At 38.8% G+C, this 25,496-nt stretch overlaps 1 protein-coding gene across 1 annotated transcript in view; it reads left to right on the top strand.

Moving 5' to 3' along the window:
* Nucleotides 1-1,067: 1,067 nt before the first annotated feature.
* Shprh (SNF2 histone linker PHD RING helicase) overlaps nucleotides 1,068-25,496 on the top strand; it is a 68,155-nt gene continuing 43,726 nt past the window's right edge. The window contains exons 1-13 of the mRNA XM_050161657.1: nucleotides 1,068-1,201; nucleotides 3,491-4,137; nucleotides 6,491-6,620; nucleotides 8,652-8,870; nucleotides 11,034-11,112; nucleotides 12,045-12,195; nucleotides 13,497-13,605; nucleotides 14,133-14,389; nucleotides 17,846-18,502; nucleotides 20,534-20,785; nucleotides 21,902-21,980; nucleotides 23,933-24,096; nucleotides 24,190-24,494. Of these exons, the coding sequence (XP_050017614.1) occupies nucleotides 3,523-4,137; nucleotides 6,491-6,620; nucleotides 8,652-8,870; nucleotides 11,034-11,112; nucleotides 12,045-12,195; nucleotides 13,497-13,605; nucleotides 14,133-14,389; nucleotides 17,846-18,502; nucleotides 20,534-20,785; nucleotides 21,902-21,980; nucleotides 23,933-24,096; nucleotides 24,190-24,494 (3,017 nt within the window). The 5' untranslated portion in view covers nucleotides 1,068-1,201; nucleotides 3,491-3,522. The remainder of the gene's footprint in view (nucleotides 1,202-3,490; nucleotides 4,138-6,490; nucleotides 6,621-8,651; nucleotides 8,871-11,033; nucleotides 11,113-12,044; nucleotides 12,196-13,496; nucleotides 13,606-14,132; nucleotides 14,390-17,845; nucleotides 18,503-20,533; nucleotides 20,786-21,901; nucleotides 21,981-23,932; nucleotides 24,097-24,189; nucleotides 24,495-25,496) is intronic.

Below are 25,496 nucleotides of genomic sequence, written 5' to 3'. Positions count from 1 at the left end.
TAAGTTGGTTCTCTGGTCCTTATTGTCATTAGATTACTTACCATCTACTAGCTGTTAGCACTCAGTGTTTTATGAACAGTTGTCTCACAGCAGGGGACTTCCAGAAAGCCAAATAATCTTTTCTTTTTTTCCTCCTGGAATTAGCTCTGGTGGTTACAAAACTGAAAGAAAAAAACAAAACAAAAAACAAACAACCCACCGGGCGGTGGTGGTGCACGCCTTTAATCCCAGTACTGGGGAGGCAGAGGCAGGCGGATCTCTGTGAGTTTGAGGCCAGCCTGGTCTACAACAGCTAGTTCCGGGACAGGAATCAAAAAAGCTGCGGAGAAACCCTGTCTCAAAAATCCAAAAATAAATAAATAAATTAAAAAAACCCACGCCAAACAAAAACCTTAACTCACAGAGAAAAATGTCAAAGGATATACAAAGCTAACACACTACTGATATATTCAGAAGGGAGAATTTTGTTTGTGTCTGCTGGAGGTACAATTCTCCCTCTGAAGAAAAGACTGAGAAGGCAGCTTCAGCATAGGACGTTCAATTTTTCTTACGCTGTTTAAACAGCATAGCGCTTTTCTTGGCAAGAATTTCAATTCGATCGTACCCTGTTATTAGCCTATCTTTTGATGTTTCTGAAGACATCTCTACGTTTTGTTTTCTTGTTAAATCAAATTCTTTTGGCTTAGTAGTTTTATCCCTATTGTGTAGATTGTTTGAGTATTGTAACTGTCCGACATCGTGAATTTAGTTTTACGTATGTTTTCTGTTTTTTTATTAACCCCACAACTCATCGGGGCCGCTCTGGGGTTGGAGCCCCGCCCCCTACTTGGGTCCCCGCCCATTCTGCGTTTACTAATAGCACGGTAGGCCAGGGAAAGAGATGGGAACAAACATCGCGAGACTTCAAAGGTCTTCCCACAGGGGCTTCAGGGACGGGACTTGCGCAGTAGCGCCCTTTGAAGCCAGCGTGGGAGAAAGGGGCGGGGCGTCCCGTGGTTTCGCGTCCGGTCTGGCGCGTTTGTTTGGGCCCGACGCTTCTCCTGAGCCGGCTCCGCGGTTTCCGGCCTGGGCGCCCGGCTCCACCCAGCGCTCGGCGCGCGTGCGCGGCTCCAGCAGGTGTGTGTGTGGCGGATGTCGACCTGGGGTCTGCAGTGTTTGAGGAAGGCCAGGCCTGGGGGCTGGCGCTTAGGTACCGGCTGAGGTAGGCCAGGGTGGCTGTAGGGTCAGAGGTTAGAGGTCGCGGAGGGAGGTTGGCTCTGGGTCACCGGGAAATGCCCAGAGCTCCTGCGGTGCTCCAGGATCGGAGGCTAGCGGCCTTGCGAGTTCTCCGGACTGGGCTCCAGCCCGAGCGTGGGCCGTGCCCGTCTCGCGTGGGACGGGGGCTTACTGCCCACGCCCGCCTGCCCGAGGCCCTGTTGCGAGCCGTCCCTCCGGGAGCTTGAGCCGCCGGTGCTGGCAGCGGGCTCCTTTCAGGAGGGTGACCGAGGGGGACCGTGCTGTGCTTTGGACGTGCCCGAGGGGCTGATGGTGCGTGGGGCTGCAGGTGCCCGAAAGAGGTGCAGAGACGTGCAAGTTAGGCTCCCAGTGCTCACTTGCCCTCGGCGACAAACTAATTGCATTCGCTTTCCAAACCACCCTGGCACCTGTGCACGCTGTGCATTTCGACTCTGAAGTAGCGCTGGTTCATGAGGAGGTGTGGATTCATGGTCAAGAGGTACCCTGTCTGAGGTGTATGCAGCATTGTTCACCACTGGCCATTTCTACTCGGTGCCTTTTAACTCCAGATGGCTTGAATTTATCTTGAGCAGTCTTTGTAACTTTCTCTACTACACGTTTGTCTTTGTCTTCTTTGCGCTTGGGTTGGCTCACGTCCCATGATTGCTGTCACCACCTCGTTCTTTGTCTAAGGAGCCTCTCTTATTTTTCTTATCTGTTAATCCAAAACACCATTGTGTGTTGCTGTTGTTTCTCTTTGAAAAAGAGGATGTTTCGAAGGGATTTTAAACTATATAGGGGTCTTTCGAGGTTTGATGCTTGCTTTAGGATTGTAAAGCACACTGGACTTATTCAGCAGTGGTGTGCGTTTAAATACAACTCACACTTGAAACAAGCTTTTATTTCCGGCTGTGTGAGGGGGTTGTCTTCTTAGTTTTCGCCCATCAAATGTAGTCTTATCATTTGTTTTCTTTTGTACAGTTAGTTGATTGTCTCAATGAAATTTTTCCAGTAAAGATGAGTGAAACCTAATGGATACGTGAGATCATGGTTAATGTGTTCCTTACATATTAGTTTTCTCCTTGAGGTGACCAAATACCAGAGAAGAAAAAAGCTACAGGGAGTTGAGGGAACAGTTCGTGAAGATGGGAGACACAGTGAGGGTGAGTTCGTCCTGGTGACCACAGGGTAGTAAGGTGGCTTGCTCACATCTTGATAGGTAAGAAAACAGACAGGACAGGTGTAGGGCCCTGGTCTGCCCTTATTCCTGGGGTGCATCTCGAGGACTAAGCATTCAGCCCTTTTTCCTGGGGCGCATATAGTTTCTAGTCAATCTGAATAAGCATTCTGTTGGTTCCTGTATTTCCCCTGCCCCGTCTGGTGATTAGCTGCAGCTCCATTGCTGATATGGTAATTTCCCACCTGCCTGGGCAGGGGTCCTTGTACTGCAGTTAGGTAGATAAGGACTTCCCCAAGTCTGAATAAACCGGCCTTTGGCTGGTCTCCTTTCGAATGACCCTGGTCTCTTTGTGTCTTCTGTTCAATCTCCAGGCCCTTACTCGACTTGCGTTCGGTACAGTGGCGCGCGAACTGTACCGAGGGTGTAACACTAAATCGGGTGTTACAGACAGGAAACAAGGCTGGTCCTCCAGTCTCAGTAACCAGCGTCACACTCCCTATGCCTAGGCCCCATCTAAAGTTTGCAGAACCTCCCAAAGCAGTACTACCAGCCAGGGATCAGTTCTAAAACGGAAGTCTCTGGAGAGCTTTTATAGCCAAATTATTTGGCTTAAGGCTTTTTAGAAATTTACCCCTTGTTTTCTATATATCTTTCTGAAAATTTCGGTCATATAACAGGTTTCATGTTATGTATAAGGGCTGCTAAGGAATGTACTTGGAATCACAGGGTTATTGTTGAGAGAAAGAACTGAGTTAGAATTCAGGAAATGACACCTTCACTGTGAATGGAAGTCATAGTCTTGTTTGTGAGAGTCCTAGAAAATAATCCAAGAGAGGCCCTACTCAAGGTCATACCCGTTTGGGTTGTAAGCATGTTAATGTTTTTGTTTGAAAATATTTCTTCATTAAAGACACATTACCTCTATATTGGTAACCTTCACAGTGAATGTATGTTGGTAATTGTGCTGGAGTTTGTATTTGCAACAGGCGGGAGGCCTTGCCCAGACTCTGGTGCATGGAGTGTTCTTTTCCTGGCTTGCCACAGTTTTCCATTCTTTCTGTTCTGCCTCATGTCCTCTGTTTATTTGTCATTTAGAATTCATATTAAATAACCAAGAAAGTGTGAGGATGAGCAGCCGAAGGAAACGCGCTCCCCCAGTGAAGGTCGATGAGGAAAGGCAGCAGCAGCTGCACTGGAACATGCATGAAGACCTGAGGAATGAACCTCTCACCTTGACCATTGAGCAGCCCTGCTCCGGTGCAGACTCTTCCTCTGATTGCATCCTCATAGATGATGACCCTCCTGAAGATGTAGTTCACAGGGATAAGAAGAGGCGTTCAGAGGCTGTGAGCACCTTAGAATCCACTGAAAAAGAGATCCCTTTGTCTGTGAAGTTGAATGTTATAATTTCTCCCTATCATGTCGATCATTCTTGGAAAGCATTTCTGGGAGATTTTGCTCTTCAGCTTCTCCCTGAAGAGAGTTTAGTTGAACATTTTTCTGAAAGGAGTTTTGCATTGATGAGTTCAGAGTCAAGCAATCAGTTCCTGATCTATGTCCATTCAGAATGTAAAGATGCAGAGAAGCAAGAAAGTGTCTGCAAAGAATCGGCTGATGTTTGCAGCAAGGGTCTTCGAGTGGAATCGTCCTTCAGTAGTGACATGTTACAGGATTTGGCCTGGCTGCAGAAGAAAAGAGGAATAAAACTTTATCAGAGACCAGAAGGAAGTCATACGATTAAGGTACTCCCTTACTGTGCTGTATTGTAAGGTTCCACATTAAAGTTAGCTTAGAAAGTCTCAAAATCTAGCAACAAGTGTCTCATTATTCTTTCAAGGAATACTTTAGGGCTTTAAATGAACGTAACTATCTTCCTGTCCATCATTTATAGCCTAGATGACATTTTCCTGAGGAGATTGCCCTGAGTTTTCCTTCTTGCCTCTGCTCACTTACTTGCTTTGGTCCTCACCATCTTGCATTCTAATACCTTGTATTTTCAAATCCTTGTCTACTTTGTTCCAGAAAATGGTATGTTATAAATTAATTTCCTAATTGTAGAACTTGAGTATGGCCTTCCTTCTCTAACATACAACTTCCTGCTTGTCATGTGTCATTAAATCCTACCCTTTATCAGTGTGCTTTCTTATCTTGCTCCAGAAATTCCAAATTAATTTGTTTCCCAAACAGATTCTTTCTGTCTGTGTCCCCTCTGCCTAGATTAGTTTCTTCCCCTTCTCTACTAACTATATGTCATTCTCTGGTAGTCTGTTCAGAAAATCTCATGCAGGGAGAACTTTCCTTAAGCCCCCAGCATGGTGGTGTTACAAGCCCTGACCCAGAATATCTAATACCTATTTTGGTTTTTGTTTTGGTATTTGTTAGTTTTCTTTTCTTCTTTCGACTGCTTGAACTGCACTTAAATTTCAGATCTTTCATAATTTCTAAACTGTGAAGTCTTTATCTTCACTGCCTAATTAAAGTGCCTAGTACCTAACATTATCAGTAAATTTATAATTCATTTCAAGATGTGCATCCAGTAAGTTGTGTAAATATTACAGATCATTCAAATGTTCTAATATCAGCCTTTTTCTATATGAACTCTAAATAATACCCATTCTTTCATGATAAATTTTTCTAGAGGCACGTGAGATAATGCCGTAGGTATATTTTCAAAAGGGATTATATGCTGTATGCTAAAGGCTGAAGGAAAAATTCTGAGATGTTGGTTCATCTTTGTGTCTCTGAATTTTTTTTTTACACATTTCTCAAATTAAAAGCAATTGTATCAGTAGGTCTAATTATTTTTTTCTGGAGAGTTCTGGTGTCTTCAGGATGGAATGGCCATAGACTTATTTCAAAACAATTTGAAGAATAAAGAACATTTGGAAGCATCGTGCAGCAGTTAACTGTGGACGTGAAACTCATAACCATGCAGTTCCCTGTCTACTGATTTTAAGGACCAGTATTTTGCTGAGTGATAGCTGGGATGTAAGAGTTCATGGCTTGTGTATATGTATTCTACCCTTGAAAGCAAATCTTAATCTCTTCCATTTTCCCTGACCTTGATTTTTATAAAAATGCAAATATCTGTCACTACCACAGTAAACCAGGTGAACAAAAGGCAAGTGCCCACAGGTCTGAAATGTAACTCACTTGTCACTCTGTAATGTTACTGGATTCTTCTATTTCAGCAGTAGAGATGAAGGATTTCAGTCATTAGGGAGTCTGGTGCCAGGGGAACTGGAGAAATAAGAAAATGAATTGTCTGTTAGACACTTTAAACTGTGTCAGCTGCCTCATGTGGACTTACTGTTTTAAAAACGAGAATGTTTGAGTATAAACAAAAGTTATTTTTCCTAAATTTCTCTTATTCCTAAATATCATTGTCTACTCAGTTTTGGATATTTCAACTCTTATGATTCAATAGCTGCATTGTTTTACTTACATTAGTCAAGGTCTGTTTTCTTCCACCTTTTATTTGATATTTGATCCAGTGCTAAGGATTCCGAAACTTAATCACAAAAGAGTGAGCGTGTGTGTTTAGTTTTCTGGGAGATGCTTCATTGCAACAAGCTTCACTGCTTATTCAGATGCTCACTGGGTTTAGACACTAGTGACTTGGTGGGTAGAGTTGAGGTTTTTGTAACATTTTCCTGTATTTGGTCCCAATTAAGGAAGTCTTTGTTTCATTTATGCATCATAGGCATTTACAGAATGAATTTATGAAATTAAAAATGTATCTCATGCCTATAGGGCAGACATTGTTAAAGCCTGTAAGAAATACTGAATATAGGGACTAGAGAAATGGTTCAGTGGTTAAGAGCTCTAATTGCTCTTGCAGAGTACCCAGGTTCGGTTCCCAGTACCCACATGCCAACTAGTAGTCATCTGTAACTCCTGTCCCCAGGGACTCACTGTCCTCTCTTGGCCTCCACGGGCACTGCACACACCATGCATAAACAGATAAAACACCCATATACATTGAAAAAAAAAAAGACAACAACCTTTTCCTTTAGAAATAGTGAGTGTGGAAAAGGTTTCCTTGTGTTCTTATAAAGAATGGTATATTGCTAGTAAGACTTTACTTCTTTTTAGGTTGGAATTTATATCTTGGAAGCGGGCCTAACAAGACTAGACTTTATGAGTGATGCAAGTTCAAGAATGAAAAAGTTCAATCAGCTCATGAAGAGAGTGATGGAAAAGTTATATAATTTTGTTATTCCAGGTAATTATTAAAGTAAACTTTACAATTGCATTTTGGGGTTGTCAGTTTTTCCTCAACTTATGTGTATAATAACTTGAGAATGAATAATAAAAAATGAAGAAACTTAAATGATCTCCATATAGTATCTATGACAAAATCGTATCTGAATTGCCCTCACTGATAAGATTTGTTCTTTCACTATATTTGCCTAGCATTAGGCCCAGAGTTCAAGAAATGTTTTGTAAAATCAATATACAAAGTCAAAAGGCAATCAGAATACATCTGAACTGGTTTGATTCCTTCCTTCCTTTTCTGCAAAATTCTGTAATAGCCAGAGATTGTTACTGCCTTTTAATCTACCTTACCTTTGCAGTATGATAGAAAATCTCAAGAGCCAGGTTTTTATAAAGAGCAGATGACTTTGTTGTTTATCGGTAGGTTTGTGGAATCCTTGGTTAGAACTGCCACTAACCTAACTAACTAAACTAAAGGCCTGCGAATATCAGAGAATATAACTCAGTGGTAGAGAGACACAGAAAGCACTGCTGGCTCAGCACTGGTAGACATGGGACTGACTGCAGTGCATTCTGCTCTGCTGCTGGAGACTCAGGGTGGATTTTCCAAGTTACGCTGGAGAACTTAGTATGTCTGGTATTTTGGTGCAATTTGTAGAGCATTCTGTCCCCCTATTCCTTTCCTTTGTTTTCTTTTTCCCCTTATGTGCCCCAGAACTGCACACATGCTAGGCAAGTACTGTACTTCTGAGCTATAGCCTCAGCCCTATAGAACATTTCATGTTAGAATGTTTTGGAAATCTGTTTTTGAACATGGTGGGTAAATTGATGCCATAGCTCATTCTTTCAAAACTTCATTAGTAGTAAGTTATTTTAGAAGTTAGACAGTTACAGGGAATAAAATATCTTGTTTTAGAATTAGAAATGCCATCAAAAACATTAAGGGTTTTTTTTTTAAAGTTATAAAAATTTTAGACAGCTATTGTGGAACATGCCTGAACTTTCAGTACTCTGGAAGAAAACTTCAAGCTTAGATATCAATACTTAATTACATTAATTATTTTGTGGTGCTGATATGAAATAAATGCATAATTAAACACTGGTTATGAAAATCCTATAGGATATTTTGTATTGAAAAGAATTTGTAGATTCTTCAGTAAACTCTTTGTAACTGAGCATATTAGGTATGTTCTGTAAAACGGTGTAGTTTTACCATGTCCTCTTTGAGAACAGTTTGGAAATAAAAATGGTTCATTTCTTCACATTGAAAGAATAATGCAAGTGTGTTTAGGGTTTTTACTTGTTTAAGTTACGGTGCGAGTCTTATACAGGGCAGTTGTGTTCCTCCAGTGAAATGTGACAGCTTGACACAGATTAGTGATTTCAGCGTGCGTCTTCACTAGCTTCTGCTTCTACCAGCAGCTCACTTTTTCTTCTTAGCCTGAAAAATTAATGAGAACTTGTTTCAATAAACATAAAAAATAGGATTTTTATGTTAAGATGTAAAAGTGAAATAAGTTAATTTATAAATCATAGATGAAATACATATTCAGTTCTTCACAGTTACTAAATACGAGAATAGAACATGTCCGTTTCTCTGAGGGACTGTGACAAGTACATAAAAATTGAAAAGCAGGTAGATTATAACACATAGTTATAGCCAAAGTATAAAATAGCAGATGGACAGTGAGGAGAACATTGATACCATGCAGCATTTGAACTCTTTTAAAGAATGCATAGGTAGATACTTTGGGGAGAAGGGATTTCCAGTCAAAGAACACACAGAGCAGGACGGTGGAGATGAATGGGTGCTTGGGTCCTCCTATAAGGACCAGCAGTTAAAAGGCCTTATAGTACCTGCACCTACATTCCCAGTCCTCAGAAGATTGAGTATTTTGGATGAGGCCAATCCAGAAAGTATTGTATTGTGAAATATTGTCTAAAACACAGAGTAGGAGGGCAAGGGTTTAAATAGGAAAAAAAAATGCTGTGGCTTACAATGCAGATCCTGTTATGAGTACCTTTGTTGGATATACAGATGTGCTGGAAGAAGATGAGGAAGATTCAGAGAGTGAGCCAGAGGGCCAGGACATTGATGAGCTCTATCACTTTGTGAAGCAAACACACCAGCAAGAAACACAGTCAGTCCAAGTGGATGTCCAGCATCCTGCGTTAATCCCAGTCCTGAGGCCGTACCAGAGAGAGGCAGTGAACTGGATGCTACGACAAGAGCATTTCAGAAGCGGTCCTGCCGGTGGCAAGTATAAGATGCTTAAAGAAGGGCTCACTGATCGGAGGCACAGTGCTGAAGATGGTTCAGAGTGGGTCATGTGCTAGGGTAGGAATGCATTAAAAGTAAGAAGTTTAAATCATGGTTCCTACTTATAATCTTATTTGGGGAGGTAGGAGCAGGAAGATGAGGAATTCAAGTCATCCCAGGCCACAGTGTAAATTTTAGTCTAGCCATTCTGGGCTGTGAGCCATGCTATTGGAAAAAAATCATGACTTGTCAACAAAAGATTGCTTTTAGAACTTGATTAAGTACGTGTAATAAACTTCCTAACTGGACAGTAAATGTTAGCAACAGAGTAGATTTACGAACATGATGAATTTTCCTAATTTGTATTTTTTGATTGCCCTACAAAATAAATAAAACCAAGAAATTTATTGGAGGGATGTGCTGTAGTAATATTTTTTGTTTGTTTGCTTTGAGACAGTGCCTTTGTTTAGCACCCTGGCTGTCTTGGAACTCACTGTTTAAATCAGGTTGACCTTAAACTGTAATGCGAATTTATTTTTCTGCCTACTGAACACTGTGCTTAAAATGAACAGCATCAGGCCCAGCACTATTTTTAAATGAGTAGACAAATTTTGAGATTTTTTTACACAATTCTATAAAACGAATTATTAACTAGTTTTGATTCTCCCTGTGTAGATTTCCTTTAGTTAGTGGCAGATGATATTACTTATTTCCCCCAACAACATAATTCTTTTTAAGTTTTCATTTTGGACAGTATCAATTAATAGACAATATTATTTCTTACTCCTGATTCTTTTAAATATCAGTAGATTTGCCTTTTTCAAAAATTCTTTACCTTGTCTCTATTTTCCTATCTCCCACATTCTCATTCACTCATATCCTTTGGCATTCTCTCCCCTTGCTCTAAAATGAACGTCTAGCTCTTGAGTTGGGTGCTCTTCCTCGACTTCCATGTCTGTCTGTTTCACTGCCCATCTCTCGTGCAGTCTTGTCCTCCCAGTTATTTCTTGGGAAATTGTTAGTTCTATAAAGTCCCACGAAACTCGTACTTTTTATTTCTCTGTAATAATATTCGTTGGATACATAATTTCAGAAAGGTATAATTTATACACAACAAAATGCTTTGAACTTAAAGGATAAATTTGATGCATTTTAGCAAAAGTATTATCTTTGGAGTCAACAACCAGTTTTTGTAAGCCCTCCACCACAGTGACAGAGTATCTGCGAAAATCATCTCCAGAGTTGAGAGAATCACAGATTGAAAGGTTTGAGTGCAAGAATGGCTAGCCTGATTGCTATGGACCTGAGGAGAGAATACAGGGAAAATATTTACAAGAAAATACCTTGTTTCAGAATTAGAGGAATGCTGTCAAATACATCTAGAATTTTTTTTAATTATTATAAGAATTTTTGCCAGCTATGGTGAGGCATACCTGACTTCCCAGTGCTTGGAAAGATTAAAGAGAAAGACTAGAGAAGTTTGAGATAAATGTAATACTTAAATATTACAGTTTAAGCTTTCTTCTTCCTCTGGTCCATATGACATGTCATTTGCAATTAAGATAAATGGTGGAGCCAAGTAGCTTGGGTCTTTTGAGTTAAATTTGCCTGTGATCCTCCTGCCTCCACCTCTTGCAGCAAATTCTACTTGTATAAACTACCATGACCCTGAGATTAAGGTGTGAATGCTCTACTAGTCAGGCTCCCCAGCCCAGAATCTTTCCCCAGTTGTGGGTGGGAAGGAGCTGGGAGTTTGGGGAGGGGAATCTTAATATATTGTATTTAAAAAATTGGCTTGCAGTAAGAAAGAAGTTGCCACTTCATAGGTGCTTTGTTAAAGGTAACCATGTCAGGTGGAGTTGGTGCTGAGCGTTAGTTTTCCTGCTGACCCTCAGCAGAGTGTTGTGCTTCACTCCTCTGTGTTATAACTTGCTTACATGGATTTGTTCCAAAGCAAGGAAGCTGGCAAATAGTATTAGAAGGGTATTTTAAATGGAGAGAACCATGGCCTTTTACCCACCTGCTAACTGAGAGGCAACTTTCTCAAGAACATTTGTCTCCTGAGTCAGCATCCCACACCATCCTGTTTTATTTTAGTATCAATATGTGTCAGGGAAATAAACCAAACAAAAACTCTTACATGGTTTTTCTTTTCTTTAGATAACTCCCTGCACTTCCTATGGCGAGAAATTGTTACACCTGATGGTTTGAAGCTCTACTATAATCCATATACGGGCTGGTAAGGCAAAATCTTACATGCTTGATTTTTAAAATATATACAGTAAAATCCGTGAAATTTTTGACACATGTTCATAGTCTTGAGGAATACTAAATTACTGTATTATACCAAGGATAGATTGAGAAATAAAAGCACTTGTCATTTTTCAGTGAATGAATTTATCATGATAGCAGCTGCTGAGTTATCGAGAATGACAGAGACGGCTGGATATGGTGAAGCATGTACTTTAATCCCAGCACCTGGGGAAGCATGGGCAGGCAAATTTTTGAGTTGGAGGCCAGCTTGGTTTACATAAAGAGTTCCAGGGCAGTCAGGGATATATAGCGAAACCCTATCTCAGTGAGGGAAAGAATAAAGGAGAGATTTATATCTCAGGTATTATGTTATTTTGTTTACAAAAGGCCAACTTTTAAAATTTTCATTAAATTTATCAACTTGTAGATTAAAGAAATATACGAATCTTTAATCAGAATTAATAAGTCAATATTTATTATCTTTTATATTTTTTAATCACAGGTTCATAAAAACCATAAAGGGAAAATTGCTTCCTTCTAAAATGTTATAAAGTTACATACATTTATTTATTCCGTGGCCAGGGAAGAAGAGGACAGTTTACAGGAGTCTGTTCTCTCCTTTCGTGTTTGTCGTGCCTGCTGAGCCATGTTGCCAGCCAGTATAACCTTTCTCTTTAATTACAGAAGAAATAAACTGTTGATGATGTATGTACTGGCACCATTCTTGTTTCTACAGGCTTAGTTGTCTGATTATTTCTGTTTCCTTCCTGTTTCTATGATTTGTGAATTTGAATTGTTTTCTCCTAAATGAATTTTCGATAAACTTAAAGTTTTATGGATTTCTTCTATTCTCTTTGGGAATACTAATAAAGGACAGCGTAACTTTTATTTAATTTCCCGGATTGTATTTTCCCTTAGCATCATTCGTGATTTCCCACATGCTGGACCACAGTTGCTTGGTGGAATCTTAGCAGATGAGATGGGTCTCGGAAAGACAGTGGAGGTTCTGGCTCTGATTCTGACACATACTCGGCAGGATGTCAAACAAGACGGTCTCACTCTTCCCGAGGTACAGAGAAATATTGCTGTGCTCTAGAAGTGGGAACCTAGGGGACCTTACAGCGAACATTGACTGTTTGCGTGGCCTCAAGTCAACCTCTTCTGTCCTTTGTGTAACAATGGCTTGTGTTCATGTTTGATTACCTTCAAGTAACTGCAAAGAATGGAACGCTGGTTACCTAGGTTTTTCTTGAGTGATGTAAACCAATTAGTAAATAGGGTATGTAGTAAGTTATCAACTAGTTAGCAGAGAACTTTTTTACAGTTCTTCCTACTGGTGCTTCAAATATCTTGTCACCACTATATGGTCCATATTACCAGTGAATATTTTTAAGAACTGTCTGTAATTACAAATTTCAGATTCTGGTAAGTAGAATTTACTGTTTGACTGATAGCTTAGTAGTAATAGATTGTTAGATAGAATAGATTTTGTATAAATAAATATATAAATTAGAGTTTGCAAAAATTAACTTCTTGTATCTCCCAGTAGTGAAACCTGAAGCCAGCACATTAAGCACTGTTGACTTTAACCCACTAATCCAAGATCACACTAATTAAGAACCTTCGGGAACCACAGACCCACTGTCTTTATATGTATAGAATCTGTTGGAAAGTCCATGTATACAAAATAAACCTTAGGGATTTCAATAGTATATAGAAAAGAAAAATTTATATATATGAATACATTTTTATAAATTTATATAAGTAGATATTTACATATATATGATGCGGGTATTTAGCATTTAGGAGCTCTAATCTCTGGCCACTCTTCTAGAGGACTCAGGTTGGATTTCCAGCACCCACCAACTGAGCAGCTAACTAACCATCTGTAATTCTAGCTCCAGGTGATGCCCCCCCTCTTCTGGCCTCTGTGCGTACTGCAGGCATGTGATGTGCAGACATATATGCAAGCTAAATATCATTAAGACACATATAAGTATTTTTTAAAAGACACTGTATATAACTGGAATTATTAATAACTTCTTTCTGAGATGTTAAGCTCATTACATATTTCCAAATTTATGTTTCATTATTATAAATTTAATGTGTCAGTTCTATTTTAAAATGTGTTTTTAAGTTACTTCAGAAATTCCCTACATTGGTGTACTTTTGAATAGTGTACACAAAGAAGAAAATGATGGTTAGGTGCAAGCTCCAAAGTAAAATTGTTTACATAATGAATGACATTTAATCATCTCTTTCTTTTATAGTTATATGACTATTTTCCATGTCTTTAATAGAATAACTGTAAATGATAATTTAGAATATTGAACACAAAATATTTCAGCTATCAAATGTCATGTGTTTCAGGGAAAAGTGGTGAATTATTTCATCCCATCTCACTGTCCCAGAGGAAAAGTAAAAAGCAGAGAAATCCAGGATACAGAATGTGAACCAAAAGAAAAAGTTCACTGCCCCCGTAAGTATGGTCTCTTCAAGTATCTTCTTATTCTGTCCTCAGAAAGGTTGTAATCATCATGGCTAGGTTTTTTTCCCCCCAGTTATTTGTATTTAACATAAGAGCATGGTTACAAGTTACATTAACAAAAATAGAGTTGGTCCCAGTACTACTAGTTCAGTCTATTATTATACTTCAGTTTTGTATATTTTCAAGTGTAGCTACTACAATTTCTATTAACAAATTTTATTCAGCAATGGTAGCATAGCATATACTAGGACATTCAAGAGATTTTATTTTTATTTGAATGATTGTTGTTTTATCAACTAGCAAATTAGCCTGAATAAGTCTTTGCTATTTCTATTACAGTAATTTTTTTTTAATTCAAGGTAAAATTTTATTACATATTCTTTGGAATGGTACTACACTGCCCTAAGTCTTTTGTTTATTTTCTTAACCTAGTTTTTAATGCGAATTAAGATTAAATTTCATTTTAGTTACTTTGAGTAATTAGCATATCCTTTTTTTCTGTCCACTTGAACATTTAGCTACACGTGTGATGATCCTAACAGCTGTGAAAGAAATGAATGGGAAAAAAGGAGTCTCTATTCTTTCTATCTATAAGTATGTCAGCTCCATATACAGATATGATGTTCAGCGGAACCGGAGTCTTCTGAAGAGGATGCTGAAATGTTTAATCTTTGAAGGTCTTGTGAAACAGATCAAAGGTCATGGTTTCTCTGGGACTTTTACTCTGGGGAAGAATTACAAAGAAGAAGATATATATGATAAAACAAAAAAGCAGGTAACAGCATTTATTAAGTACATATACTTGTAAAGTATTTTACTTTGGGCTGCCAGCTCATAAAAAGCCACACAGAGACTTACTTAACTATGAAAGCTTGGCCTATAGTTTAGGCTTATCCCACTAGCTCTTATATCTTAAATTAGCCCATTTCTATTCATCTATGTGTTGCCACATGATTCATGACTTTTATCTCTTCTCCTGTATGTCTTTTTCTCTGCATCTAGCTGACAACTCCTCCTTTCTTCTTCCCAGAGCTCTCTCTGTTCAGAAGTCCTGCCTAGCTATTGGTGTTTAGCTTTTATTCTGTCAGTCAAAATAACACATCTTTACACAGTTTAAAGGACAATTCCACAACATTTCTGCCTTTTTGTCTTAAAAAGTTTTTAACAGTAAAACTATATACAGTAAGACCAATTATCCGGTAAGAATTACATTTACAATGTCCAGTCCATTTGTATTTGACAAATTTAGAGAAACTATTCCATTGTCTATCCTGTCTTGATGAGTCCAAAGTTTTATACTTAAATCATTTTCTATCATATTATAACTTGTATTGCCATCTTAATACTGTCTTTTTAGGCCTTAAATCATTTTCTTAGTGTAACATGAGGGGCCTGCTTGTTGGGGTTTCTGTCCCTCCCAGTACCCCACAGCCAGCAAGCCCCAAAGAAAATCACACAGAGATCTCTAAAAGTTATAAAGCTGATTGGCCCATTAGGTCAGGCTACTTATTAGCTTTTGTTGCTTATATTAACCCATTATTCTGATCTATGTTAGCCATGTGGCTCAGTACCTTTTTCAGTAGGGCATATCACATCCTGCTGCTTCGGTGGTCTGGGCAGGAGTGGGAGGAATCAACTTCCTCCTTCCCAGAATTCTCCTGCTCTCATTGCATAATTTCTTCTTCCTGCCTTGTTTTCCCACCTATACTTCCTGCCTGGCCAATCAGCGTTTATTTAAAACATGATTGACAGAATACAGACAATTCTCCCGCACCATCTTAGGTAAACTATTCAAACTATTGCCTTTCAACCATATAAAATTACATCTCTTATATTTATTTTCCTAACTTGGTAACAAGGAGAACTGTAAACCTATAAATATCTTATTCTCCATCAGGACCCAAGAAGAATAAAATATTACCTGAGTAAACAGGAAGTACAGAGTAGACAATTTCCAAAACTAAGAAACAATAGACATCTGGTTGCCTGGACAGCCACCCCAGGGTTTCTTTGTAATTTTAGGCCTATGGGCCTAAAATACCTGACAGACTTTTCTGTGAAACAGGAATTATAAGGCCTGTACTATCTTGTCTTGGCAAAGTTTGACAGTTGCTTTCTTTTGTGTCCTGTTTGTCCAGTTTGAACAGCATACTGTCAGCAGTTGAGACAAAGGCAGTTTCTTGCCCAAATGACTAGCTTATGCGATGAAGAAAGCAAACTCCATATGGAGGTTCTTTGATGCCCATTGTCTTTTTTTTTTTTTTTTGAAGTAAATTGGTACTGCCAGGAATAGACGTATCTCACTGTCATAAAAAGCCTTATGTTATTAAAACATTTTAAATGCCATATTCTGTAGGTATGTTTTTGAAATGTTTGAAGATCACTTATCTATCTAGAATATATCTCTATATGACTTTGAAAGCATATCTAACAGACTATAAGTTTGATAGCTATAGATGACTATTAACCTGCATTTCTTTATCTTCCTAAATAGCTTTCAAAGACTAAAACTTTGCATTACATTTTTAAATAATCTGCATAGAAACAGTACCTTAAGCAAGAATAGAAATATACAGTAAAACAAAAATAACTTTAAATTTGTATCAATATACAAAAGTCTATACCAGTGTAATATACTTGAGACTAGTGGTTGCTTAAAAGTAGACTCAACAATCCACTTTATATCCCATTATTTCTATACTATTTCCCCCTTTTTCTTTCAGAAATAGATCCCTGAATCTAATCTCCATTTTTAGTTTTTTTTTTACCATGACCAATAAGAACTTGTAACCAACCTCCCTAAACAATGACAAATATCTATAGCCCACCAAATGACCAAAAACCACCCTCTTACCATATAGAATAGATGGATAGATCCTACCTTGACATTAAAGCTTTCAAAATTTGCAGGCAAAAATCAAAGTAAGTGAGGAGAAACATTATGACAGTGACTTAGTTTTCTATTTTCTGAATGTAAATGTCACAAAAGTAATAACTATTTTAGTTACCATGGAACCCAGAGAAATGTGGTGGACTCATTAGAAATACTCAATGGGATGAACGCCACAATTAATTTCATATGCCTTACAGTTTAAGATAACCTGTCTATTATTAAATGCTGCCTGCAGTTACAAACTTTGCTCCCAAACTTAGAAATGTTAATGCCTCAGATTTATATATACCTATTTATTTATGTTTCAAGTCTTTTTATATAAAGTTATCCTGTTCCCTATGCCATCATCCTATAAAACTTTGTATATTTTGGTATAAAATTGTTTTCATTGGGCCAATATTTCAATTTGCTTTTAGAAAAATAGTCACAATACATGTAAACATTATCAAGGAAAGACTACTGACAACAAATCAAATTATGAAATCCTTTTGTTGGCCACACATGCGGACACACACACAAACACACAGCCGCTTCCTCTCTTGGACTAGGGAGTGTCCACCTTGTACCCAAGCAACACAGAAGATTGCAGGGAACTGTGCTTTTGTGATCCTGCTGCCACCACAAGGGGGATGTTCGATCAGTGCCACTGTTTCTCTATTAATATCTGGCTCTTCTGTTTGCCCTTAGTTCTGACACCTTCTTCAGGGAACTGTTCCTATCTCCTTCCTGTTCGTCACATCCTATCTGCTTTACCTGCCTTTTGTAGGTACTTGTGTAGCATATTTTTGCTTTTTACTATTCAGAGAGCTGTTGAGACCAGATACCAAATATACTTTTGTTTTTTATGTTATTTTTTTTTTTAATACCCTAGCATCTAAAACAATGCCTGGCCCAAAACTGACATTCAACCTAATGTCAGGAGATCCACATAGAAAGGGCAAAGATAGGAGTTTGTTTACTGATTGCGGTAAATATTAGATTAACTTTCACTTTCTTAGTACTTGATGACTTGGAATTGTATGTACTCTAGATTTCTGTTATTTGATTGATTTAAGTAGACATTAAATCATAAACTATTACTAACAAAGGAGTGATCGCCCTTTATTTTTCTGATCTGTATCTCTAAACTATACAGGGATGAAGTAGAGCCTTTGCTTCTCTGAGGATTACAGAGAGAGGTCTTCCACAGAGTAAATCGGAGTGTGTTTGTCAGGAACTAGTCTCCTTATATAAAGACAATGTTGAACTTGTTTGTAAAGCATATGCATGAAGTTTAGACCTTGATTTCAGAGTTATAGCCTTACTGGCACATGTTAATTAAACAGTTCTTTCTCGTAGGTGGTGGGGAGTCCAAGGAAAATTCAGAAAGAGTTAAGAAAATCAGTGAACAAGGACACAGATTCTGAATACCTGCCATCAAACACTTCTGATGATGATGATGATCCTTATTATTATTACTGTAAGCCCAGGAAAAGCCGTAGTAAATTGAAAAGAAAACCTGTTCTGCTCACTAAGAAGGAAAAGAGGCAGCCTATCAGTCCGGATTCCCATGGTCACTCTCCAGCTCTTAGTGACTCAGCAAATCCTGATCCTGATGTGTCGGAGAGTATACCTGCCTCTGAGAGCAAGCAAAACCAAGAAGACAAAGACCGGGTGGGGTCTCCAAAGCCCGCTGCTGATGAGTTGGCACATTCTAACACTGCGAGTCCCTGTGAGACCTCTGATTACCGCTTTGAGTGCATATGTGGTGAATTTGACCAGATTGGCTGGAAGCCGAGAGTTCAGTGTCTGAACTGCCACCTGTGGCAGCATGCAAAGTGTGTGAATTACGAGGAGAAGAATCTGAAGGTGAAGCCTTTTTACTGCCCCCACTGCCTTGTTGCAATGGAGCCAGTGTCAACAAGGGCAACTCTGATCATCTCTCCAAGTTCCATTTGCCACCAGTGGGTGGATGAAATCAACCGGCATGTCAGATCATCGTCTCTTCGAGTTTTGGTAAGACAGTGAAGCTCAAGAGGGATAGCATCATGATAGTTTTCATTGTGGTTTTGTTTCTTTTCATGTTTTTATTACTGTTTGTTATTTTATTTATTTGGAGGGAGGGTTGGAGCAGAGTTTCACATAGCCCAGGCTAGCTTCAAGGATGACATTGAACTCTGATCATCCTGCCTCTACCTCCCAAGTGCTGGTATTACAGGCATGTGTGCCACACCCAGCTAATTTTATGTATGATTTTACTTTTCTATATATTTTTATTTTCCAAAATTCTTTGTTAATGTTTTTATACTTTTTCCCCCAATAATACTTTGACACGTTAGATAAGCACTCTAGCACTGAGCCACATCACCATCATGTTTTTTTGTATATTCCTAAAATTATTATGATACTAATACTAGCTGTATCAACTTGAGGAGAATATTGAAAAGAAGAAACAGAACAGTAGACTATATTCTGATTTCTGAATTTTAGAAGTTGAGAATATGTTGACATAAAAACTTTAAAAATTCTTGATTATCAAGATGAAAATGAATTGGTATAGGCATTTGTAATTTCAGAGGAAGATACAGTTCCAGGGTAGCATAGTATAGTTTCAGATGCTCATTCTAACCTGTTACCTTGTAGATCCATAATTCTCTTCTGGAGCCTCAGTTATTTCATTAGTAGAACAACAACAACAACAAAATACCTATTCAGCAGTTATTTTTTGGTGTGTATCATTTTCCAGGAACTATACATAATTCTGAAAATGGCCTCTCACAGGCTTGCTGTGTAAATGAGATTTGCCAAGTACTGACTCATGGTCATTGGGTGTTACTGTTGGCCACATTTCTTCTTCCATGAGAATCGTGTAGATTTTCCATAGTGGGCCACTGTTGTGGGCATAAAAACTTACAGTAAATAAAGCATGACTTTTGCCACTAAGTAACTCTGTTTTGTGTGGATGAAATTTTAAGTCTTAGCTCCTTCAGTTGAGCAGGTCATTGTTTCCTCTGTGTGGGAAAGGAGTAGCACGTGACAGTTGTGCAGTTTGGAGACAATGCCTTGTGTAGCATCTGAAACAGAAAGAGTACTTCGTGAATAGGAGCAGTGATTGCTCTACTTTCCCATCCCTTCCCACTATATCTCACACTCCTACCAAGTCTGTCATTCTGCCTACATTCTTTGTTCTGTATTCTCACACCATGTTGAGTCCATTTAATAACCTGCCTATATTCTTTCCTCTCTTTTTCCATTTGAAAGAACCCTAAGCATTGCTTCAAAATGTAACTGAAACATCAGCTCCTCTGAGTTCACTGTCAGTTGCACAGTTGGTCTTTGTAGTGGCATTTCAATTGTATTTTAATAAGTAAAGCTTGCTTGAAGATCTGAGAGTTAAACAGCCCCAGTGGTCAGCCTTAAAGACTAGGTAATGGTAATATACACCTTTAATCCCAGTAGCCACATTTAGTTGCCATAGAAACTGGGCAGTGCATGCCTTTAATCCCAGCCCTAGAATGGATTATAAAACGGGAGGAGACAGCTCTCAGACACAGTCTCATTCTGAGGTTCCTGGAGGCAGGATTGCCATTTTGGACTGAGTTCAGGGTAAGAGCCAGTGGCTGACTTTTGCTTTTTAGATATTTGGGTTGAACCCCAATTTCTCTCTGAGTTTTTATTAATCGTGCTTTCGTCTTTTCCACCAGTGCTGTCACAGTTGCTTTGTAATGTGTCATTCGCATTGTTTATGTCACTTGGCTCCCACTCTAGAACGTAATCTTTGTAATGTGTCATTCGCATTGTTTATGTCACTTGGCTCCCACACTAGAACGTAATCTTTGTAATGTGTCCATTCGCATTGTTTATGTCACTTGGCTCCCACACTAGAACATAATCTTTCTCTAGACAGTTGTACAATCTGTCTATAGTATGTGTGGCCAAATGCAAATTTAGAAAGGGCTCAGGTCAATAGGAATATGAATAAATGAATATTTTTATGACCTTTGCCAAGGTGTTTTTTAATAACTGTTGGTTCTGATTATTTCCCAGGTATATCAAGGAGTGAAGAAAGATGGCTTCTTACAGCCTCATTTTTTGGCAGAACAAGATATAGTTATCATTACCTATGATGTCCTTCGTTCAGAACTAAACTATGTTGATATCCCACATAGCAATAGTGAGGATGGGCGTCGCCTGAGGAACCAGAAGCGCTATATGGCCATTCCCAGTCCCCTCGTAGCGGTGGAGTGGTGGAGAATCTGTCTTGATGAAGCTCAGATGGTTGAATGTCCTACAGTAAAAGTAAGAATCTCTACAGCATCTTTTGAGTGCTGATGATGAAAGGAAGAATGTGAATAGTTCAGTAGTTGTTTAACCCATACTACTGATACTGTTTGAACAGTCTTTTTTTTTTTTTTGGTTTTTCGAGACAGGGTTTATCTGTAGCTTTGGTGCCCGTCCTAGAACTAGCTCTTGTAGACCAGGCTGGTCTCGAACTCCCAGAGATCCGCCTGCCTCTGCCTCCCGAGTGCTGGGGATTAAAGGCGTGTGCCACCACCCGGCTTGAACACTCTTATGTTGCTCTACACTCCTGTGTTATGAACTACATAATCTTTTGACGTTAATTCTCTGAATGATGCTTCTCTATGGAATACTTGGAAACTTGAATGTCAATGTGTATATGACAGTGTTCAAAGCAAGCTATGCTTTGGGGCTTCTAAATTATTTCAGCTAACTAGGAGACTTATCATATGACTTCAGAAAATGACCCTTATGGTATCGAATTATATTATATGTATCTGTGTATGTATGTGTATGTCTCAGGCCTTTCTCTGCGACTCAACACACTATTGCTTAAGATGGTCTTTCACTAGACCTGGAGCCTGCTGATTTAAGTAAACTGGCTGGCCTAGCCCCAAGGATCCTCCTGCCCTTCCTTTACCTGGTGCTAAGATTTAACCCTTATGCACATTGCTTCTTATTTTGTTGCCAGGGATCCAACCTGAGGTCCTTGATTGTGTAGCAAATACTTTGATGAATGAGCCATCTCCCCTGTCCCGTATTATTTTTCTTTATTCTGTCTCCAGTGATCAGTCTGAAACCTGGACTGAATTGATAAATCATACCTCATCATACAGAAGCTTACCCCTCTAGGAAGGCCTGGTGAAGGGATTGTATTCATTCAGGATATCTTTTTCTTCTCTACATGCTTGAAATACCCCTACATCTCATAGTGAGCTCCTACTGATGGGAGCTCCTACTGTTGGGTAATGGCTGAGTATGACATTCAGCAGTGAGTGTGATAACTATTAAATAAAAGCAGATGTATCTTAACTGAAATGCACCTGTTAGTAGGGATTTTCATGAGAAAATGTGTGACTGATTTCTGTGTTTTATTTCATATTTTTCTTTGGTTAGGCTGCAGAAATGGCCCAGCGTTTGAGTGGGATTAATCGGTGGTGCATCAGCGGCACTCCAGTACAGAGAGGACTGGAAGGTAATGCAGACTTTACACAGGCCCCATACTTGAAGTGCTATTTGTTTGGGGGAAATACTGCTAGCCTTAACTTTTTTCAAAACCTTTATTTAGTTAAGTATTTGTGTACTAAAGTTTGCTCCTACTAGTTTAAAGCATTTATCTTATTATGTTGAGTTTGGGTGGTATCTTCAGAAACACGAGGACAGATATGTAGTGAGCACTCCCATTGCTTTAAATTGACTAAACATTGTACCCATTCCACTATATATATATCAAGTCAGCCTGAGTTCAAAGAACAAACTTTAGAGCTTGAGAAAGGAAAGCATGAGGGAGAAAAAAATCAAATTTTAGAATAAGGGATACTGAAGAAAGATGTGGCCAGTTTGAGATCTGCAATGCTGTTCAGTGATTAGTAGAGGAAAGGATTCTCTGGCTAAAGTGCGGAGAAATCATGTGCATGCCGAGACTCGATAGATAAGTATAGAGAAAGTCAAAATGGACCTTTTAGACCATAATAGAGTGTTTTTATATTCTCATGAAAAATTGGGAGCTGTTAGAAGAATTTAGACACAATGTTTTACTCTCTCTCATCTTGTAGATAAATTTATATTTCGGAAGATCACTCATTGTAATGTGGGAAATGATTTATCAGAAAACAAAGTATATACTAGGATATCAGATGATTGCCTCCAAGGACTGATGGAGGCATGCAGTGCAATCATTATGGTTCTAGACTAGAGTTATCTTAGAGAAATAGAAAAAGTGGATGAGGAAACTTAACAAGGGATGATGTTTTGACACATTACTGACTCATATATTTCTCTGTAAATACTAGAGGAAAACATCTTTGGGTAAGAATATTAATTTGTCTTGGGCAGATATAATTTGAGGGTTTTAAGACCTCAGTGAAGTAGAATATAAATAGCTATACTGATGTAATCTGACCTATAAATCTGATTCTTGCAGATAAGTGTTTGTTACTAATTCCCATGTACTATGAGGGTCACTTAATTCTGCTACCTAGGAGGCCCTATCTAACAAGTAATTTCAACCTAATGTGTCTGTCATCTTAATATGATGTTATAGGTAGTTGTGGTTTTTACATTTTTATGTTTTTATAGTTTCTTTAGAGTCTTATGCAATGTGTCTTGATCATATTCACTTGCCTCCCCGAATTCTTCCCCAGTTCACTCACCAGACCCGCTTGTGCTGCCTAAATATTTTGGAGTATGTGGTCTTCCACTAGAGGCTCACCAGAGACTATGCTGTTAAAGAAAACGCCCCGTTTCCCAGCAGCTAACAGTTGCCAGTAGCTCCAGAGCATAGAATGGGACTGTGTTCTCAACTTCCCTCTCCAAGTTGGGACGTCTTCTAACTTGGAGTCATGGAATTTTAAAAATAATTCTTGCTCATTTTGAAGTAACTATTTACTGTATTTTTTTCAATTAATGATACATAAAAGCATAAAGAAATTACACTCAGAGCTGAAGAAATAACTCAGTGGTTAAGAGTGGTGATTCATTAAATAAGTTTTTTGTGTATTTCATTATTGTCTTAAGCTAGTTCCCTAGAAATGAAATTAGTAGATCATTAGGAAAGTTGGGTCAGAGCATATTCTCTGTATAGCATGAGATTACCCCATTTTTTTCACACTTTGCTCATTTGACAAGTTTTCATGCTTGCATCTTAATTAAGCAAATCTTCTGAAGAAGTTTGCACTTCCAGGCTTTTAAGTGCAAGCTGTGGTAGTAGTTGTTACATTTTAAGTATCTCAGCAGTTTGAGCAGAAAGTAGATTCTCAGAAGTGTAAACTGATCTGGAATTAAATGTTCAGATTCAAGAGGCTACAAGATGAATTCTTCATATAAGTTCTGTGTGTGTTTGTGGGTCTTTGGGTGATCTTACGCAAAAGAGCAATGAAGAAATCCAGAAACAATTATCCCTGCTGTCCTGTACCTTTTCCTTCATAGATCTCTTTGGTCTGGTGGTCTTTCTTGGGATTGAACCTTACTGTGTCAAACACTGGTGGATTCGACTTCTCTATCGACCATACTGCAAGAAGAATCCTCAGCATCTCTACAGTTTTATTGCCAAGATATTGTGGAGGTCTGCTAAGAAAGATGTCATTGACCAAGTCAGTGTGTCAACCTTTTACTAAGGAAACTAAGCTTGGATGCAAAATTAAAACTTCAGGTTAAATTGTTCCGTTTCTAACTTCCCAATACAGATCCAGATTCCACCTCAGACTGAGGAAATGCACTGGCTCCACTTTTCTCCCGTGGAGAGGCATTTCTATCACCGCCAGCATGAGGTGTGCTGCCAGGATGCCGTGGTAAAACTCAGGAAGATCTCCGACTGGGCCCTGAAATTGAGCAGCTTGGACAGAAGGACCGTCACCTCCATCCTGTATCCTCTGCTTCGGCTCAGGCAGGCCTGCTGCCATCCACAGGCTGTTCGCGGGGAGTTCTTGCCACTCCAGAAGAGGTTTTACTATCAGTTTCCTTCTCCTGTGGGGTTTATTATGTTGCAATAGTAGGCCATATTTAAGCACTTTGACTCCCAGTTTTATTCAGGGATTTCTGACTAGGTATCAATTTTTATTTATTTATTTATTTATTTTTTTAGTTTCATGGTTTTCTTCGTATGGAGCCTCATTTGTGAAAGAGTCATAACAAAAGACTTTTTCTGTGTTTTTGAACATTTCTTTTAAAATATGAATAATTATAGCAGGTTTTTGTGCTTGCATTTTTGGTTTGGAGAGTTCGTTTGGTTTTTGCCTGTATTTTTTTGTCCATCCCACCCCTGTGTGCATGCTTTTCAAACAGGGTTTCTCTGTGTAGCCCTGACTATCTTGGAACTCACTCTGTAGGCCAGGCTGGCCTTGAACTCAGGGATTCTCTAGTCTCTGCCTCCCAAGTATTTGGATTAAAAGCATGCACCACCACACCTGACAAAATTTTTTGTTCTTGATGTATGTCTAGTTTCCCATATGAGGAAGCAGCTAGATTGACACTAAGTATTTTCTTTATAATTGTGTTCTATCCTTTGATATGTTCTGTTGTTCTAAAATTGTTTTTGTGGATTGGACTGCACCTCAAAATCTGGCCTGTTTTTAGTACCTAGGATTATAAGAAACTCTTAGCTTTCAAAGAGCTATAAAGACGATTATATTTGGGGCTTACCTTTGAATGGATTTATAGACAGCTAGAAATGGTAAAAATGATAATTCATACAGTAACCTGAATTGGTAATAGTTTTAAGAATTACAAATTGCTATTGAAACAATTTCTATTTAAATGGTAGTTTATGATAGCCCTTTAATGGAAATCGTATTTTACTTGACCATTAAAACATCTCTTATTTTATAAACTAAAAATTAAGCCGGGCAGTGGTGGCGCACACCCTTAATCCCAGCACTTGGGAGGCAGAGGCAGGAGGATCTCTGTGAGTTCGAGACCAGCCTGGTTTACAAGAGCTAGTTCCAGGACAGGCTCCAAAACCACAGAGAAACCCTGTCTCGAAAAAGAAAAAAAA

This window comes from Alexandromys fortis, unplaced genomic scaffold, assembly GCF_014885135.2.
Source record: "Alexandromys fortis isolate MF-2015 unplaced genomic scaffold, M_Fortis_MF-2015_v1.1 scaffold_134, whole genome shotgun sequence".
NCBI classification, from domain to species: Eukaryota; Metazoa; Chordata; class Mammalia; order Rodentia; family Cricetidae; genus Alexandromys; species Alexandromys fortis.
The sequence above is the reverse complement of the archived record's forward strand: the minus strand, read 5'-3'. Positions and strand labels throughout refer to the sequence as shown.